This window comes from Xenia sp. Carnegie-2017, unplaced genomic scaffold, assembly GCF_021976095.1.
Source record: "Xenia sp. Carnegie-2017 unplaced genomic scaffold, XeniaSp_v1 HiC_scaffold_4, whole genome shotgun sequence".
Lineage (NCBI taxonomy): Eukaryota > Metazoa > Cnidaria > Anthozoa > Malacalcyonacea > Xeniidae > Xenia > Xenia sp. Carnegie-2017.
Genome location: NW_025813504.1, coordinates 2010743 through 2031108, shown reverse-complemented (window position 1 = coordinate 2031108; position 20366 = coordinate 2010743). Strand labels below are relative to the sequence as shown.

General features: G+C 33.2%; 3 protein-coding genes across 3 annotated transcripts; all 3 read left to right on the top strand.

Moving 5' to 3' along the window:
* The first annotated feature begins 189 nt into the window (after nucleotides 1-189).
* On the top strand, nucleotides 190-8075 carry LOC124455613. The gene is made up of 4 exons (XM_047006263.1): nucleotides 190-656; nucleotides 1903-5083; nucleotides 5682-5991; nucleotides 6857-8075. Exons 2-4 carry the CDS (start codon nucleotides 5064-5066, stop codon nucleotides 7649-7651), a joined length of 1125 nt encoding a protein of 374 aa, XP_046862219.1. The 5' UTR covers nucleotides 190-656; nucleotides 1903-5063; the 3' UTR covers nucleotides 7652-8075.
* Nucleotides 8076-9779: 1704 nt separating this feature from the next.
* Nucleotides 9780-12456, top strand: LOC124455711. The gene is made up of 3 exons (XM_047006348.1): nucleotides 9780-9895; nucleotides 10741-11050; nucleotides 11236-12456. Exons 1-3 carry the CDS (start codon nucleotides 9876-9878, stop codon nucleotides 12028-12030), a joined length of 1125 nt encoding a protein of 374 aa, XP_046862304.1. The 5' UTR covers nucleotides 9780-9875; the 3' UTR covers nucleotides 12031-12456.
* Nucleotides 12457-16672: 4216 nt separating this feature from the next.
* On the top strand, nucleotides 16673-19934 carry LOC124455788. Its single transcript, XM_047006412.1, has 3 exons — nucleotides 16673-16776; nucleotides 17206-17515; nucleotides 18444-19934. Exons 1-3 carry the CDS (start codon nucleotides 16754-16756, stop codon nucleotides 19236-19238), a joined length of 1128 nt encoding a protein of 375 aa, XP_046862368.1. The 5' UTR covers nucleotides 16673-16753; the 3' UTR covers nucleotides 19239-19934.
* Nucleotides 19935-20366: the final 432 nt, after the last annotated feature.

The following is a 20366-nucleotide window of genomic DNA, read 5'->3' as shown; positions in this document are numbered from 1 at the left end:
ATAAGACCAGCCGCTAAACTAAGGTTTATCCTTAACTATTAGAATTTTAATTGATTTGAAGCAGTTTAATGAGGAAACTTTAATGTTTGTGTGCAGTTTACTGTTTGAGAATGAAGAGTCGGTGAAATGAAAAGTCACAAATAAACCAATTTCATGAGAATGTGGCGAAGGACTTATATATTGGAAAATGGAAAGTTCGGATTCGATTCCTACTGTAGGAATTTTAAGGACGTCTAAAAAGGAATTTTGTAATAGTCACAACCTCGTGAGTAGGCTTTCAATTTAACCGGTTGTCGAACTAAAAACAGGAAACTTATCCAATTGAACTTTAGACTTATAAAGTATTTCAATTGAATTGCCAAGTATTTCAGCTGTAGACAAGTTCAAGGAAAAATAGTAAAAGTATGGAGACCATGCCAGAAATGAAAACTGTTCTTTGTTACAAAATTTAGATTAATGAAGAAAGAAAATGTTGATGAATAGTTTAACGAGCTGCCGGTGTTTGAATTTTCGTAACAGCTTTGAGAAAATGAACGACGATTATAAGGCTGATATTTTTGCAGTGAAAGAGCACAGAAGAAGGGTTGATAATACTATTCATTGCATAATTTTTCATGGGTCAAACAAGAAATAAATTTGCGTGCTTTTTTTAAAAGGTGAGTCCTAATCGTATTTGAACGAGATTTTAAACCGTAAAGGCGTGACACGACATCGTCATGTTTAATGCGATGTTTCGTTTCATTTTATCACAATACATTGCTCTATTAATGACGGAGACTTCTTGATTAAGCGAAGTCAGCGAAATTTTTACTTATTGTGTAAAGTGTTCAAGTATCCCAAAACTAAACATTCCAGACATATATATTTTTTCTTGCCGTCTTCACGACTGAAAGGTCTTTCATTAATACGAGTAATTTGTGTGAGCATTTTTTTATTTGTTTTGTTTCATCCAAAATGCCAGATCTTAAACACAACATGTACCACAGTTTTGTCTAGAGCTGGCATTTTTACTGCTCTGAATTTCTGATAAAATTTAGATAGCTACAAAGCTGCACGATCGTTCATATCGATAATCTTTGCTTATGCTAAATGTGCTTTATAGAAGTACGACTATAGTTAATCCGTTGATAGTTGTTAGTTTAATACAAAGATGTATAACTTGAACCGCTAATTCTCTTTTTATGATGTGATATCAATCAAAGAAATAGTAATCTATATTTTCCACAAATCTGGTTATTTTTTGGTAAACCCTTGAATTTGCTTTTGGGCTATCTTTCTGTGTATTTCTTTACACCTACGTACATTGGAATCCAAGTCCCCCTGTTTCTTTACTAAACTGGAAATATTTCAAATACTTTTCCTTCCACATCAAGAATGTCTTGCTGTTGGAGTATTTTATGAGTTTAAGAGATAAACCAAGAGTTTGCACAGTTCATGTAATCAACCCCTAACCTCGAAAATCTAATTTGTTCATTGTACTGTATGTACATTGTGTACTTCCTTATCCCAAGAGCTTTAGTTTCCTATCTTAAATTCTTACAAGATGTCGGTAAGATCTTACTTAAGATTTCCACCAGAGCAAGAACAATTAAGTGGTATGCTCACAGAATGCAAAAAATTTTTCTTTTCATTTACTGTAAAAACAAGGAATGACCTTAATTTTTCAACAAGATGAACACTAATTTTGCTGAAAGTTTTCTAAATTTTCCAAAAGTTTCCAGAAAAGAGTAATAATTCTGGCTGACTTTCCTTCTGTATCTAAACTCATAACAAAGTTAACACTGGGTATGAAATGTAGGTTATTGCTCCAAGTTAGTTGGCCCAAAGTTATTTGATGCTTTTATGGACACTTTTTAAAGTTTGAACAGCTCTTTACAATTGTTTGTTCATTTTTTTTGGCAGATTTCAATTGATGTGAAGAATTTGTCATTGTGTGGGTCACCCTTTGAAGTGTGGCCAGAAAAAAGAACGAAAGATTGATTGTTTTGGAAATTTGACATTCGTTACGTTAGTAATTATGGGTAATTACTTTGCCACTGTGCCAAAGTACATAGGGAATAGTTTTCTTACCACAACTCATTTAGCAGACAGTGTGGATATGAATGTGTTTCCAACTAAAGACCCGAGAATGGAGTTAAATTTTGATGAACATTGGAATGATGGAAATATCTTAACAGTGGATGACCGATTCAGCGATACTCCATTGAAGGAAGATTCAATTATAGCAAAGCTATGGTGTAAATTTCAAAGCCTTTTTCATATGCCATATGTCTGTAATCTTTTGGAAAGAATACAACAATATAATACTTTATTTGAATCTACCAAGTCTTCAGAAAGCCTTGAAGAAGTCATTGTAGAATCTCAAACATCGGAAAGAGAGACTAAAAGACAGATATCTTTTAAGGAACCATCTTTTCAAAATGTCGTCTTTGAATGTAAGCAAAAGAAATCTGCTGTAATTTTTTCCACAAACCTTCTGCTTCATAATGTGAAAATGGTACAACCAACTTTTTTTCACTCGCTGGCAAATGATTTTATCATAACAGATAGTAAAGAAATAATTCATAATGAACGTGAATGCTTCAACTTAAAGTTAGCAAAAGATCATCTTCAACTCAATAATGATTGTCTTAATCCAAATCGTGTATTTCAAAGATTAGATAGTGGTATAGAAGATATTTCTAATGGCGATAAAAGTTCGCATGATACTTGCACCTTTGACTTAATAGACACCACTCGCGAATCGTCATCTTTGTTGAAGAAAGTTTGCATTGTGATATTAGGAGGAAGTTTCCTCGAAACTCTCGTGAAAACGCATCTATAGATATGAGTAAATCATGTTTCCGTTTAAAACCCGTTTCGTTTTTCATTGACATACGCGAGCCCTTCGAGCAAAAGCCTTTAACAGACGACTACAAATTTTATCATATGATAGTAAACGCAGCGATTCCGTGTTCAGCGAACAGTTCTCGTTAGACAGCTGTTCAGATGACAGCGACGACGATTTTATTGTATTTGAGGAGCACGTTTGTGCGAATAATTGCAGCAATGGTTTTATTGTGGAAATTACAACGCCGTATAAAACGTCATGTTACTGTACGTTATAACGATGGGTCGTCTAAATGTGAACTTTCCTCATCTTTCATGAATGAAAATCAAAATGGCAAAAAGCAAAAGAATGCCGAACAATGTCATGTAATGACTGAAAATAACAGTGTGTTCACAAGAACTAGGAGTAAGAAAGGTACCTTTCCTACACATGTTTCTGAATTATTAAAAGATCATGCACATAGTAAACATAACATAGAACCTACAATGGATCTCAACTATCACCTAAGTTCTCAAGATTGCCTTCATAACGTATTTACGAACGTCAACTTGGAATCTGCAAGTAGTTGTGTGGATTTTAAACATACTTGGCAAAACTCGTTATGTTATACTCAAACCAATCGTGATGAAAAATTTAATTTTAAGAAACTTCATTCAAATGATAAAATAATTAGAACATCTTTCAGCCAATCAAAAAATCTGTGTCACGCCACGTCACCAAGAAAACAATCAAAGCGAGTTTCTTTTCAAAAAGATGATAATCTAGCTGTTGTTCATGTTATGAGATGCTGGGATTTCGCTTATCGCAAGGCGCGCAAAGGAAAATGGGAACAATTTGCTGTTGATCGATTGCGATTTAAGCGTCGCATCCAAGAATTTGAAAGAACTTTTAGTCCGTTTTAAAACGAAAATTCTTTCTATACAAGCAAATAATAATTAAAACACTTTGTTTACTCGTGAAATATTTTCCTGATTTTGGGACTTATGCATCTTTTCTTTTCAATCTAATACATCGTATCCTCAAATTACGCTTTTCAAAATTAACATTTACCTTTTAAGATATGCGCGAGTTTGCAATATGACAACTATATTTATAATATGGACGAAACTGCTGGACTAAACTCTTAACTTTTCATTAATTTTGCATGAAAGAAAGAATTCAAATCAGCTGTAAAAATGAAAAACAACGTGAGAGCGGATCTATTTTCATACAGAACATTCACCTCTGTCTTCCTTAAACTAAACCAGTGCTTGTAGTTTTCTAAAAATACACAATGTACTGTAGCTTTATCACTTATTTTTAGATTAAAAATTGATTAGAAGCAGTTTGGATAATTATTATATACATTTCATGCGAATGGCAGGTTATTGAGCTGCTATATATTCTTCTCGAGTTAAGTATTCTCCAAATAGTAACATACCTTCAAATAAGCAATGCTTACGTTAACTACAAGTGAAAATCTCAGAAGTGAGAGGAATAATTATAGAAATTTGATTATCAACTATATATACGAAGATATTACTAAGTTGGTTTTTTCAAATTTTGATTTGGCCCGTTGCGATCCTCATCGACTGTGTTTACGTCGTAATGTTGCAAGTTTTTTGCGATAAAAATTGACTCATGACTGAAATTCAGAGCAGAAGAAAAAGCGGTATACCAATGTTAAATATGAGTACTTAAAGCTGCTACTGAGCAGGTTATTCTGTGTCTAAATGGCTTTTTCTCTTTTTGCAAAGGAGTTGCTAAAAGTAAAAACAAATGCATTGACTTTTAGCACCTTAAATATACAAATGGATACATGTAATTATAAAATAGTTATATGGTGGGAACGTTCGTGATTGGTCAACGATGCTACTGATAAAAAAACCCAACCAAAATAATTAATGTCTCCTCATCATCGATAATAATGAGAGAAACTGTTGTCATTCTTGCTGCAGAAAAACACTGTTCTATAATGTTTAGTTTTAAAGCTATTTCTAGTAGGGAAATAGTACCGCGATTAGATGAAGGGCTTTATAGCTCTTTCAGACTTTCACAACTTCCGGCCATTAAGCTCACTCATGTATAAAGGTAATTTTCATACATCAGCCTGAGTCTCACCACCTGCAAATGTTTGAGAAAACTACATTACTAGAGCATAAACAGATTACTTAGTAAAGACCCCGCGTCCGAAAATTGAGGACAATTTTATTTGGGTGGCTGAAAGTGAAAGATTACTGAGAGAAAAAATAGTATGGTGAAGAATATTTTGAGGTACAGTCATGATGAATACTTTCATTTAGCAAATTTTCGTTCATTTTAAATTTATTTTACTTTACTAATTTTTATGATCCCAGCCCGTCTAGGAAAATGTTTGCTCTATTCTTTACGTATGAATCTTTATTTCAACATGGAGCTTTATTAGAAGCTCTTGTAAAGGCCAGCAGAATGGAAGTTTCTCGTTCAAAGCAAAATAACTTTGCATTACTTACAAGCAGTAAATCTTTCAAATTCTTGAAAGTAATCAAGACTTGTGATATTCACATTGTGAACTACCTAAAGGCAGATAGAAACAGTTGGTCTTTCAAGGCAGTAAATATCTTTGATCAATATCGAAATAATAGACTTAAATTTCTTACGACTGTGATTTTGTGGTGTAATTAACCAAATTTTACTTAACTGAAAAATAACTTAAGGCTCATAGCAAGCTTAATAGCTTATAAGTGACGTTTTAATGAGCTAATTGCACCTTACATATCAAACTGCTTTGCCTTTTATATAACTTTTCAAGAGTAACAAAGAAATTCCAGCCAGTTCATAGCACTATTTGCGTCTGTTGCATCTAGCTTTACGCTAGCAAAATTATTTTCAGTTCCTTCTTCATCGCTGTTTTTACAACATGGAATGTTAGTCAACATCTTGTCAACACTCAATATTTGACAGAAAGAAGTAAAGGAATTCCTGGAAGAGGACTAAACCATTCCTACGTATTATATAACAGCACAGTGCAAGACGTGGAAGAATGTTTTATGGATTGTTTTCAGCATTGTCTTTGCATGTCATTTCAAATGTGCAATGACGACAAATGTCAGTTGCTATCAATCAACCAACACATCACTCCACTAGATGACACGATGACGCACTGCACATATTATGACATCAGTGTAATTGTCTCAAAAGAGGTAACTGTGATGTTTGAAACAGAAAATTTTATCCCATAGTTTCTAAGCAAGAATTTAAATAGAAAAATCTTAATGAAAGAATGGCATTGCTTGATCATGTTGGCAAACAGCATTCACGTGCAGTTTGATGTTAATATAATTGAGCAAAGATCAAGGGCTCTGGAAACTTTTGAACAATGAGGGTGTCCAAATTATTTGAGCATGTCTCTCTGAAAACAATATTTTTCCGATTTTAACAACAATTTTTCACCAATATATATATTAATCAAAATGACCTTCCTTAATGCGAAATCCATCCTAAATGCTATAACGGTAGGAATATCATGGATTATTTTACACAGCTGTTTTTACATTCTATAAATGATCACAAATATTTTTCACAATGTTTCCGTCGCTGTTCATTATAAGCAAATCCCTTGCAAATTACGTCAATGCTTAATGCACAAGCATATCTTTGTGAGCATGGCAATGAAATTTATTATAGAGAACTAATGTTTGATGCATAAAACATATCTTTGTGAGCATGCCAATGAAATTTATTATGGACAACTAATGTTTAATGCCTAAAACATATCTTTGTGAGCATGGCAATGAAATTTATTATGGAGATCTAGTTTACCGAAGGACCAGCTGAAAACACCAATTATTACTTAGAAAAAATTAAAAAGTTTGCGAGTGTTTTCCATATGAAGGACACCGGCTGCTTCCAGAGCTCCTGCCAAAGATTATATGAAAACATGGTAATTTTTAGTCTAAACATGATCAACCGACATATAAAAACAAGAAAATTTTAATATTGGAAATTGAGCTTTAGTCGTCTTTTTGAAACTCATAACTCATCATGAATATCAAATTTAACCTGCAGGTTGATAAAAGCATCCCACCACCACCACCATGCCAAAAATTTTGTCTTGTAAACCCATGTCAAAATGGCGGACGTCATGTTTCTTTCATTCCTACGACAAAAACCTCACCTCGTTTTATATGTGAATGTGCATCAGGATACGTAGGAAATCTTTGTCAAAACATTGCTAGATCATGTCGTGACTACGCCAAAGGAACTCGAAAACCTGGAATGTATAAAATATTCAATAAACAGTGGCCAATAAACGTGTTCTGTGATTTTGACAATGATACTAGTATGGCGTGGACACTAATCCAATCTTACTCTTATCAACACAACTCGGTCTTTAAGAAGCTTCCATTTTCTACCGACAATCGTTTTAATATGCACCATTTCAAATGGACAGAATACCGCCATTCCAAAGCATTAATGACCTCCATTAAAGAAGAATCCACCAAATTTCGTATGACTTGTGACTATGACAAAGATGGTGTTGTGTATCGTGACTATCTACAAGCAAGTACTAAACAATTCGATATTTTCCATTCCATTTCAGGTCAGTGTAAGTTCGTGGATTTTGTTGATGTTCGTGGACAAAATTGTAGAAAATGTACGGTGAAGTTTTGGCAGGTTGATAATGTAGCTTTTCACGTGGACTCTTATCACAAAAGCTGTGACTTTGTTGCAACTGGAGGCCTACCTTGTGAAAATAATATAGGAGAAGACAGTTTTGGCTTTTATACATGCGTTAACAGTAATCACAGATGTACTTCATCGTCAACTTCTACGTCCCAAGCTTGGTTCGGAGGGGAGTGATCTAAGACACTACTAAATAGTCAATCGCACTAATTCTTTTCACAAACAAGCATTCAGTTCATATCTCACAAAAAACTAAAAAAATAGACATTAATTAGTCAACAGTTATTTATTACAGATCAAGGGTTTTAAGATTTTTACAGCATGTCATGAATGTTTTGTAAAAAGATTGTCATTGATCATGGAAAAGCTTGATTTCATTGATATAGAAAATATTTATAAAGATCTCATTAACTTTTTGTTTAACTGCTTCACCTTTACAATGTCTTAATCCTTTTATGTCTTCCATGAATGAAAATTAAAAGGGCAAAGAGCAGATAAATGCTAAATATTGTGTCTATATATAATTGAAAGATAGGAAATGATGATGTATTCATTATACATGTAGCAGGATTATTAAAAGACTCCGCAACTACAGTTATTACTTTGGGAAAGTGAATCTCCGATGGATATCAATAATATTTAATTACTCATATAATTACTTCCAGAACATATTTATGAATATTAGTTCAGAATCTACAACTAATTTCTGTTACGCAGATTTTAAAGTTCAAACCCACGTTGCCTCACTAGTGCCAAACCAACAGTGATGAACAAACTGATAATAAAACTTAAGTGAATGATGTAGTTAAAAGCACCTTTTTGTCAATCTAGAGAGACACAACTTTACAAAAAAAAACAAAACACGAGCAAATCGAGTTTCATGAGATGATTTTTGATTTAGCTTATGGTAAGGTTCCCAATAAAAACTAGGAAGTGGGAACAAGTTAATATGACAGCAAGTAGTATATTTGCAATATAGCATCTATAGCAACGAGTAATTTTGGACAGACTGACAATTTATCTCATATTCATCAATAATTCAAGTATTCGATTTATATTCTTTGCAATATAATCAATAGTCTTTAAAAATCAAATTGTTTTAAATTACTAAACTAGAAATATGCGAGTGGTTGATGTCTGTGGAAACTGAAAAGTAGAGTTACAAAATACTATCCAGTGTTTGGATCAGGTACTAAAAAAAGGAAAATGAAATTACTTTCGTGAGAAATTTGAATATGTCTTGAAATAAACACAAGTTTTCAGGGAGGCAGAACAGTACGTGGATTATTGGGGAAGGGGATATACATATACCTGTAGTCACAGCTCGCCAAAAACAATTGATTTCGAAAGAAAGTAAACAGACAAAACAAGCACTTTTATCGACATTCCTCTGTACTCGCAAATTTTTTTGCATAAATTGACTAGATATGCATTTTTAGAAGAGACAACGTTAACTTCTTTGTTTACTAAATGTTAAGCTTGGTTTTTGCGAAATTTAGCTTTTATATTTCCACTTATTCAAATAAAGACTCTACAGCACTATGCATGCCATCTTGCTTATATTTAATAAAACAATTATTTCATGGTTTCAAGTGCTTAGATGGCATGATTCAAAATTTGTGAGTTTTGATATCCTGCTTGACAAAACTTCTTGACTTTTCATTAATTTTGCATTAAAGAAAGAATTCAAATATATACCCAAAGATATTACTGGGTCGATTTTTTCTAATTTTTATTGGGTGCTTGATGATCCTCATTGGCAGTGTTTGAACAGTAATGTGTATTTTTCAAGTGGAATTTCAAAGCTATCTTCGTCAAAATTGTCACATGACTAAAATCGTCCTTCAATTCAGAACAGATGAAAAAACGGTAAACCAGTATAAAAATATAATCATTTATATCTGGTGTGAGCAGGTTACTCAGAATGTAAATGATTTTTTCTCTTTTTGCAAAGGAGTTGCTAAAAGTAAAAACAAGTGCAATGACTTTTAGCACCTTAAAAATTTACAGATGTATGCATACATTTAATTATAAAATAGTTATATGGCGGGAACGTTCGTGATTAGTCTACTAGGCTACTGACAAAAAGCCAAACAAAAAAAATAAAGTCTCCTGATCGATATTAATGACAGCAAATGTTGTTATTCTTGCTGCATAAAAACACTGTTATATAATATTTTGTTTTGAAGCTAGTTCTAACAGGAAAATATAACCTCGATTGGAAGGAAAATTTTCATACATGTCTGAGTCTGACCACCTGCAAATGTTTGACAAAACCAAATTAATGAATGTAAAATAAATTACTTAATACGGACCCTGCATCAGACAACAGAAGACAGTTTTTTCATCTGAGTCGCTTAAAGTGAAGAAAACTCGGAAGATTACTGACACAATAAGCAATATGGTGAAGAGAATTTCGAGGTAGTAACACAATCATGGTGAATATTTTTCTTAAACAAATTTCCATTAGTTTTACAAAAACTGCGTTTTTCTAACATCCCACCTATTGTAGGAAAATGTTTTTTTTTTCACGTACATGAATTTTTATTTCAAAATAGAGCTTGGATATAGAAGCTCTTTTAAAGGTCAGCAGAATCGAAGTTTCACGTTGAATGCAGAATATCTTCGCAATGTTTACAAACAGTAGATCTTTCAAATTCTTTAAATAATGAAGACTTGTGATACTTACATTATTGTGAACTATACCGAGATAAAAATGTATTTTTGCGACTAATTTAGGGGGACTGAAGTCGATGCTTAGTTGAGCTGACCTAAGCTCTTTTTAACTTTAAGGGTCTCTGTTGCATTTAAATATACTAGAGTCCAGTTTAAATCCAACATTTTAAGGAATTTGTTAAATATTTATTATTTAGTTGTAATTCATTAAAATACGCATAGTAAAAACAATGCAACAATTTAGTACAGTCAATATATTATACAAAATGAAGAATTTAAAAAATAACCAGTGGTGCTCATTGCAAGCCACATATTCTAGTATAGTGTAAGTAATTATTAGATTATGGGAATTTTAACCTTCATCCCCTAAGACAAACTCCAGTTTGTTTAAAGGCTAAAAGCCCTCCTAGCCCCATCTGCTTCCTTTGCCTATGTTTAAAGTGCCCTTTTTAATCGTGGAATTGACTGCACCTTCTAACAGTTTTGCATTTTACATCAGTTTTTAAAAGTACCAAAGAAATGGCCGTTAGTGCAAAGCACTATTTAGATTTTTTACATCTAGCTTTACACTAGTAGTAATTATTTTTCAGTTCCTTCTTCATCGCTGTTTTCATAACGTGGAATGCTTCTCAACTTCTTATCAACGCTTACTATTGGACAAAAAGAAGTGAAGGAATTCCTGGAAGAGGTTTAAGCAACTCCTACGTATTCAACAGCAGCACAGTACAAGATGTCCAAGAATGTTTTATGAAATGTTTTAAACATTGTCTTTGCATGTCATTTCAAATGTGTAATGCCAATAAATGTCAGTTGCTATCAATCAACCAACACATCACTCCACTAGATAACACCATGACACACTGCACATATTATGGCATCAGTGTAATCATCTCAAAACAGGTAACTGTAATGTTTGAAACTGAGCTGTATCGCATAGTTTCTAAGCTAGAGGTCAAATAAACAATTCTTAGTTATGTCTTGCATGAATGTTAAATATCATTATACTTCATAGTACGATGGGAAATTGTGCGTTAGTTCTCTTTCTGGTGATCAGAATTCATTATAAATACGAAATTATATTTCAGGTTAACGAAAGCATCCCACCTCCACCACCTTGTCAACTATTTTGTATTGTTAACCCGTGTCAAAATGGCGGACGTCGTGTTTCTTTCATTCCTACGACAAAAACCTCACCTCGTTTCAAATGTGAATGTGCACCTGGATACGTAGGAAATCTTTGTCAAAACATTGCTAGATCATGTCGTGACTACGCAAAAGGGACTCGAAAACCTGGAATGTATAAAATATACAATAAACAGTGGCCAATATACGTGTTCTGTGATTTTGACAATGATACTAGTATGGCGTGGACACTAATCCAATCGTACTCTTATCAACACAACTCGGTCTTTAAGAAGCTTCCATTTTCTACCGACAATCGTTTTAATATGCACCATTTCAAATGGACAGAATACCGCCATTCCAAAGCATTAATGACCTCCATTAAAGAAGAATCCACCAAATTTCGTATGACTTGTGACTATGACAAAGATGGTGTTGTGTATCGTGACTATCTACAAGCAAGTACTAAACAAATCGATATTTTCCATTCCATTTCAGGTCAGTGTAAGTTCGTGGATTTTGTTGATGTTCGTGGGCAAAATTGTAGAAAATGTACGGTGAAGTTTTGGCAGGTTGATAATGTAGCTTTTCACGCGGACTCTTATCACAAAAGCTGTGATTTTGTTGCAACTGGAGGCCTACCTTGTGATAATAATATAGGAGAAGACAGTTTTGGCTATTATAAATGCGTTAACAGTAATCACAGATGTACTTCATCGTCAACTTCCACGTCCCAAGCTTGGTTAGGAGGGGAATGATCTAAGACACTACTAAATAGTCAATCGCACTAATTCTTTTCACAAACAAGCATTCAGTTCATATCTCACAAAAAACTAAAAAATAGACATTAATTAGTCAACAGTTATTTATTACGGATCAAGGATTTTAAGATTTTTACTGCATGTCATGAAAAAGATTGTCATTGATCATGGAAAAGCTTGATTTCATTGATATAGAAAACATTTATAAATATCTCATTAAATTTTTTTGTTTAACTGCTTCACCTTTACAATGTCTTAATCCTTTTGTGTCTTCCATGAATGAAAATTAAAAGGGCAAAGAGCAGATAAATGCTAAATATTGTATCTATATATAATTGAAAGACAGGAAATGATGGGGTATTCATTATACATGTAGCAGGATTATTAAAAGACTCCCCAACTACAGTTATTACTTTGGAAAAGTGAATCTCCGATGGACATCAATGATATTTAATTATTCTTATAATTACTTCCAGAACATATTTATGAATATTAGCTCAGAATCTACAACTCAGAAGCTTCCATTTTCTACCAACAATCTTTTTAATATGCACTATTTCAAATGGACAGAATACCGCCATTCCAAAGCATTAATGACCTCCATTAAAGAAGAATCCACCAAATTTCGTATTACGTGTAACTATGACAAAGATTGTTTTTGTTGTTGTTGACTGACGTTTCGACAACCTTAGCGGTAGTCATCTTCAGAGTCAAATGAGGAGTAAACGTCAGGTTAGCCGTATTTGTTATCTGGTTCTTACGTCATTGTATTGTGTGTACAGGAAATGTGTATTGTCATTGTGGATTAGTGTGAAGTGAAATATTTTACTTTTAGTTGTGATGTGTTATTTAGGTTTGATGTTTTTAGTTGTAATGTGTGGGTGTCAATTGTGTATTGTCATTGTGAATTAGTGTGAAGTGTAATGTTTTTAGTTGATCGTTTGTTTGTATTGTGAATAAGTCGTTTGTAAGGTGCCGCTAATTGCTGTGATCTGTTTAGGGGGGTTTGTTCCAAGTTGGTATACCAACTTTCTAATGTAAGCCGTTGTCTATAGTCAGCACTGTAAGTAATATAGTCAATACTGTAAGTAAACAATAACTTGGAACAAACCCCCCTGAACAGATCACAGCAATTACTGGCACCTTACAAACGACTTATTCACAATACAAACAAACGATCAACTAAAAACATTACACTTCAAACTAATTCACAATGACAATACACAATTGACACCCACACATTACAACTAAAAACATCACACCTAAATTACACATCACAACTAAAAATAAATTATTTCACTTCACACTAATCCACAATGACAATTCACATTTCCTGTACACACAATACAATGACGTAAGAACCAGATAACAAATACGGCTAACCTGACGTTTACTCCTCATTTGACTCTAAAGATGACTACCGCTAAGGTTGTTGAAACGTCAGTCAAAAACAACAAAAAAAGTCCTTCTCAGGACTTTATTAACCTGGACGATCATCATTTACAAACATATAACGATACTCCCGGGTTCAAACCATTTACTTTATTATGACAAAGATGGTGTTGCGTATCGTGACTATCTTCAAGCAAGTATTAAAAAAGTCGATATTTTCAATTCCATGCGAGGTGGCAAATTTTTTGATTACGTTGACATTCGTGGGCTAAATTGCCGAAACTGTACTGTGTTTGTTCATCAGGATGATATAAGGGTTTTTCACGTGGATTCTTACAACAATAAAAACTGTGACTTTATACCAACGGGAGGCGTACTTTGTACTGGCAACAAAGGGGAAGGTAGTTTTGGTTATTATGAATGCATTAATACTAATCACAGATGTACGTCGTCGTCAACTTCCACGACCCAAACATGGCTTGGAGGGGTGTACGCAATCTAGAAAACTACCGAATAAATGATCCCATTAATTATTTTCACAAAAAACATTTCGTTCATCTTTTCAAAAACTGAATTTAAGCCATGGAAAATTTAAGCCATGGACAGCCTGATTTTGCTTGTATAGAAAATAATCGTAAATATCTCATTAATTTGTCGTTTCACTGTTTTACATTTGCAATTTATTAAACAAGTCGATCTTTTTCATTCCATGCCAAGTCGGTGTAAATTCATGGATTTCGTTGACGTTCGTGTGGACGCAATTGTAGATAATGTGTTGTGCTTGTTTATCAGTATGATAATATAGCTTTTTACGTAGACTCTTATTTCAATAAAGGCTGTGTTTTTGTTAACTACTAAATATGATTGCGTTAACAGTAATCACAGATGTACTTAATTCATCGTCAAATTCCACGTCCTAAACATGGGTTTGAGGGGTGTGCTCTAAAACACTACTGAGCAGACAATCAAGAAACATTTAGTTGATATCTCATGAAAAACTAAAAAAGGAAGTTGATAAGTCAACAGTTATTTATTACGGATCGATTATTATGATTGTTACAGCGTTGTTTGTGATGGCTGTCTTTTAAAAAGACATGGTCACTGATTAGGAAAAGCAGAGAAAGCAAAAGTTTCCGTAAAAACTCTAATTGTAACAAATTGTAATATACATTGCTGCTTTAAAAAAATCAAGCTTTCTTTTTGCCTTATGTAAGGGAGTCTGGAATCAAGCAAAATTCAAGCCAAAGAAAGCCATTGATTTCACTGATATAGAAAATATTCACAAATATCTTATTAACTTGTCACTGCTTCACCTGTACAAAGTTTTCATTCTTTTACGTCTTCCTGGAATGAAAATTAAAAACTACAAAGAGCTAATAAATGCTAAACATTGTATTTATGTATAGTTTATAGACAGGACTTTTGACACACTTTGTCAAACTCGTTATGTTATACTCAAGCTACATGCAATGAAAGAACGATGATGAAAACTTAATTCAAATGATTTACATCTTACAAGTTGTAAAACATCTTTTTGTCAATCGTAAATTGTGTAAAAAGGCACAACGCTGTTAAAGCACATGCAAAGGAACTGGGAACATGTTGATAAGACAGCGAGTAATATATTTGCGATATGACAACGCCTGTAAATTTGGACGAACTGACAATATAACTCATTACTTATTAATCATTAAAATATATTCAGTTTACACTCCTTGCAATAGGCTTTAAGAAGTTGATGTGTATTTTATAAACTCTGAAATAACATTGTTTGCAAAAAAATTTTGATTCATTGATCAAAAAATTAAGCGTGAAAAAAAAGATGGAGTGCTTGCTGTATGAAGTAGAAGTAGTTTTATAAAATAGCATATGCAAAATGAGTACTAATATGATGCAGTTCCCATGTTTTAATCAGGCTATCCAAATATGAAGACGAAATTACTGTCGAGAGAATTTTGAACATGACTGCAACAAAGACAAGTTTTGCCTTTAAATTGACTTGATATGCATTTCTGGCAGAGCAAACGTGAATTTAAATCAAGAGTGGTGGCTTAAAATTTATAGATTTTGAAACTGCCATTGTTTGCAGTTTTGTTTGCTTGCAAAATTTAGCTTTCATTCTTCTGCTTATTGAAATAAAGGCTACAACACTATGCTCTCTTGCTGTTATTTTATGAGACAGTTACTTTATTGTTTCAAGCGTTTAGATGCATGGCATGATCCAAACCTTTCGGAATGTTGCTCAAGCTAAGAAGCCAGTGATACAAAACGATATTATAAATGATTTTTGTTATGTATGCAGGTGCTTGTGTGTTATGCATGCATTTTTTTAATACGCTTAAGCGTGATTGGTTCATTCGTGGTCACATCACTTCGCTAAAATAAATGAAATGTATTCCTACAGGGACACAAACATGAAAAACTGTTACCCTTCACGCACGGAATATTTTAAATATCCTGACTGTGATCTAAAAGTGAGTTTTTTTTGCAATGTATTTGTTTATAAGGTGCATGAAATTCAAATTTTTAAAGGATGCCAATTCTATGGAGCCAAAAATCAAGAATACATTTCTTTATTAAACAACGAAATTCATTCATTTATTTATAAAAGGGATTCAAAAAGCATTTGGGACTTGACCATATTTGTGGTAGTTAGTCATGTAGCATTTTGAAAAGAAAATAAATTTTGACGCACAAATCCCTCCCGAAAGAGGTTAATTTTATATTGATAAGCTGTCGAAATCTATAATCTTTTTCCCTATGTAACAAAATACTTATGTATACTCTCCTCGTGAAATAGTGGCATCACTTTCCTCAAGTCTCATGCAATGTTAAAAAACTTGCTGTATTTCTCGACAACATACATGAAATGTATTTTGTCTTTAGATAAAGAGAAGTGATCAGAATAAAAACAAGGTGCTTTTAGCACGTTAAATAAAAAATGGGTACATGCAATGCTTATAAAGCTGAACACACTATGGAATGTTCAAGATTAGTCAATGAGCATCATAACCGTTTTATATTGAAAAAAAAATCATTGCCTTTTTTGCTGCATAACAACGCTTATTTTTATGGTGCAGACAATACTTGTTTTTTAACGAAAAAGTGCCGTTTCTGCTCTTTTGAAACTTGCCGTCGATAACTTTGCTGATTCCAAACCCTATGATGTCATATACATATGTCTGAGTCTGACGACTTGCAAATGTGTCACAAAACCCCATTACTGAGGCAAAAGTCAATTACTTTGTACATGTTGGCATGAGAAAATTGAACACGAAAATTTTTTTCTAAACGCTAAAAGTAAAAAATATTGAGCATTGAGGTGTCAATGATGTTGAAGATTATTTTGAGGTAAAGTCATAGTCATTTTAATGATGAATAGTTTCACTAATCAATTTTTGTGTATAACTAAGCTTCTTCGAACTTTTGATAGTTTTTTCACGTTTAAGCCCCACTGGTTTGTTTTTTATTTGGACACCAAAGCTACTTGTGGGCATAAATGGTTGTTTCTATTCAATTTCCTTTGTATTTGGTTGTTTGTTTGTAATGCTTGCTTGAAGCTGCTAAATGCAATTTTGGCAATCGTTGAAGGCAAGATGTGTTCGCTTTGACTTAAAACAGTACATTTTTCAAACTCTTACAAATTGAACACGGTAGTGTTGGCGTTATAAAATTATTTTAATCTTCATAAATTGGCTCAAGTAAGAAAGTTTATATCAGTAAATTAATTCAAACGTATTTTAATTTCTCAAGAATTAAATTAACAGAGTTATTTTATAGTACCGTCATCGTTGCTGTTTTTACAACTTGGAATGTTTCTCAACTTCTTGTCAACGCTCTTTATCTAACAAAAAGAAGTGAAGGAATTCCTGGAAGAGGTCTAAGCGACTCATACGTATTCAACAGCAGCACAGTAAAATTCTTGGAAGAATGCTTCATAAAGTGTCTTCACCATTGTCTTTGCCTATCATTTCAAATGTGTAATGACAACCAGTGTCAGATGCTATTGATAAACCAACATATTACTCCACTAAATAACACGTTAACAAACTGCATATATTATGACATCAGCGTAATTGTCCCAAAAGAGGTAACTGTAACACTTAAATGGTTTGTAAATGTCGTGTATGTTGGGAAGTAGTAGTATCTAAGTCTAATTCACAGCCCTGTACCTATAACAGTTGGGATACGTATTATTCTCAGAATTTTGCATTACAATAATGGTGATTGGGAAAATATGGTTACATGGGTACCTAACCGCCATTTTGTTACAAAAAAGCAAATTATAACTTTTTACATAAGAGATAAATCTTAAAAAATGATTAGAATGATTTTATTTTACGTTACAATACAGCCATTGAAACAACAAAGAATGAATAGAAATCTACTCCCTTTTGGCAAAATTAGTCTCAAATGAATATAAATTATATCCACTGCATTAAATAAATGCTTTTGTATAATTATAACATCTATGAACAACTGAATTCAAAAGGTAGGGATCGTTGTCTATAGTCAGGAACAAGAAAACACAACAGAAAATTTGTTTTTCCCCCTTTTAATGTTCTGTATTTGCTTGCTTTTGGAACAAAAATGGCAGACGCTCAGCAATTTTACTTCCGTTGTCCCAATTCTTTTGTATGAAGGGCTCTGGTCTAGTTGATTTATTTGATGGTGGTTTCTTATTTGGTTTTGATTGCCCTGCTTAAACTTCTGTAAAGTAATGAATAAGTGATTATTGTTATGGTTTATCACAAAAAAGAAAAATGTCTTCCATTTTCTAGATCATTTTCGTAATCAACATTTACATGTAGTTTTGGGTTAGTCCTAAAATTCCACGATTATGCAAAAATACCATTGATCTCTATCAAATGCCTCATGTGATATGCAAGTTCTTTAATACGCTTCTATCGCATTGTAGGCCAATGGAAAACTATACGCCAGGATCGTATTGTAATCGTTACTCATTCACCATGAATATATATACTGATTTCAGGTTAATGAAAGCATATAAATTTCAGGTTAATGAAAGCATCCCACCACCACCACCTTGTCAACTACTTTGTATTGTAAACCCATGTCAAAATGGCGGACGTCATGTTTCTTTCATTCCTACGACAAAAACCTCACCTCGTTTTATATGTGAATGTGCACCAGGATACGTAGGAAATCTTTGTCAAAACATTGCTAAATCATGTCGTGACTACGCCAAAGGAACTCGAAAACCTGGAATGTATAAAATATTCAATAGACGGTCGCCTATAAACGTGTTTTGCGATTTTGACAATGATACTGGTATGGCGTGGACATTAATCCAAACATACGCATATCAATACAACTCGATGTTCAAAAATCTTTCCTTTTACACAAACGATCGAGTAAATCAAAGACACTTCAATTGGGAAAAGTACCGCCAATCCAGAAGGTTGATGAATACCGTAAAAGAAGATTCAACTAAATTTCGTATGACGTGTAACTATGACAAAGACGGTGTTGTGTATCGTGACTATCTTCAAGCAAGTATTAAACAAGTCAATGTACTAGGTCCTTTAGAAGGCTGCCAATTTGTTGAATTTGTTGACATTCGGGGGCAAAACTGCACCAACTGCACAGTGTATATACATCAGAGTGACATTCAAGTTTTTCACGTGGATTCTTTTCACAATCATAATTGTGGTTTTCTACCAACTGGAGGCATACCTTGTGACACATACGAAGGGGAAGACAATTTTGGTTATTATCAATGCGTTAACAGAAATCACAGATGCACGTCTTCATTAACCGCCACATCCCAAACATGGCTTGGAGGGATATAAACTAGAAAATACTGAGTTCTCAATCCCATTAATTCTTATCATAAAGAAAAATTTCGTTCATCTCTAAAAAATGTGAGAGAATAGACGTTAGTCAACAGTTATACGTTATTGAACAATGTTGAAGATTGCGACAGCATTACATGAATAATGGCTGTCTTTTTAAAAAGGTAATCAATGATTATGAAAACCACTTTAAACAGGCAACACGAAAAACCGTGGTTTTAACAAAACTGTAATGCATTGCTGCAAGGTTAAAAAATAATGATTTCTTTTGGCCCTAATAAAAAGTCCTCAATTAACCAAAATTGAAGCTTTGAAATTGTAAAACCACTAGTATGGAAACTGGAGTAACTTAATAGTTAGCTAGCTACCTACAAACTTCAACATTAAGAATTGCTCTTGCAAAAGGTTCTTAATTGAGAGAAAATTTAAACTATGTATAGAATAGAACAAAATAGAATATTTTAGTTTAGCAGGGTAACTTATTCAGTAATTGCTGGTATCTGGGCCCTTGCATATTAAACAAAACTTATATATAATAAACAAAGCGATTATACATTTATTAAATTGCTATATTTTAAAATACTAGTTAGTTTAGCGGTTATTAGAAATGACTTGTGCTATATAACATGCACCAAGAAAATCCTTCTTTTTTACCTGATATCTTCAGCAGAAAATAAATACACCACTAACCAATAGTCTTCAAAAATTTGGCTGTTCTTAGGTTGATCATGGCAGTACTCAAATTACCTTGGCTCTTCTTTCTTTGCATCTACTTCTTTACTTACTTGTAATTCAAGCAAAGTTAGTCAACCGAAATGTATTCATAAAATTCCACGTACTTGTCGTTTCACGAGTATCTACGCTACATGTCTACATCTCAGGATGTTTTTTATTGTTTTCTAAGTACAACTATAAATACTTACATGTAACAGTAGCAGGTAATGGTGTGTTTGATTAAATAAACAAACGACAAGAGATGATGGTACGTTTCCTAAAACTAGAAACCTAAAAGTTGACTAGATGTGACGTTACTAGTTTCTGTTACATTGACCTCAGGAGAAGACGAAACTATTTACTCATTAAGCTACCGTAAAAAGCAATGATGACTTGTTTTATCGTTATGTT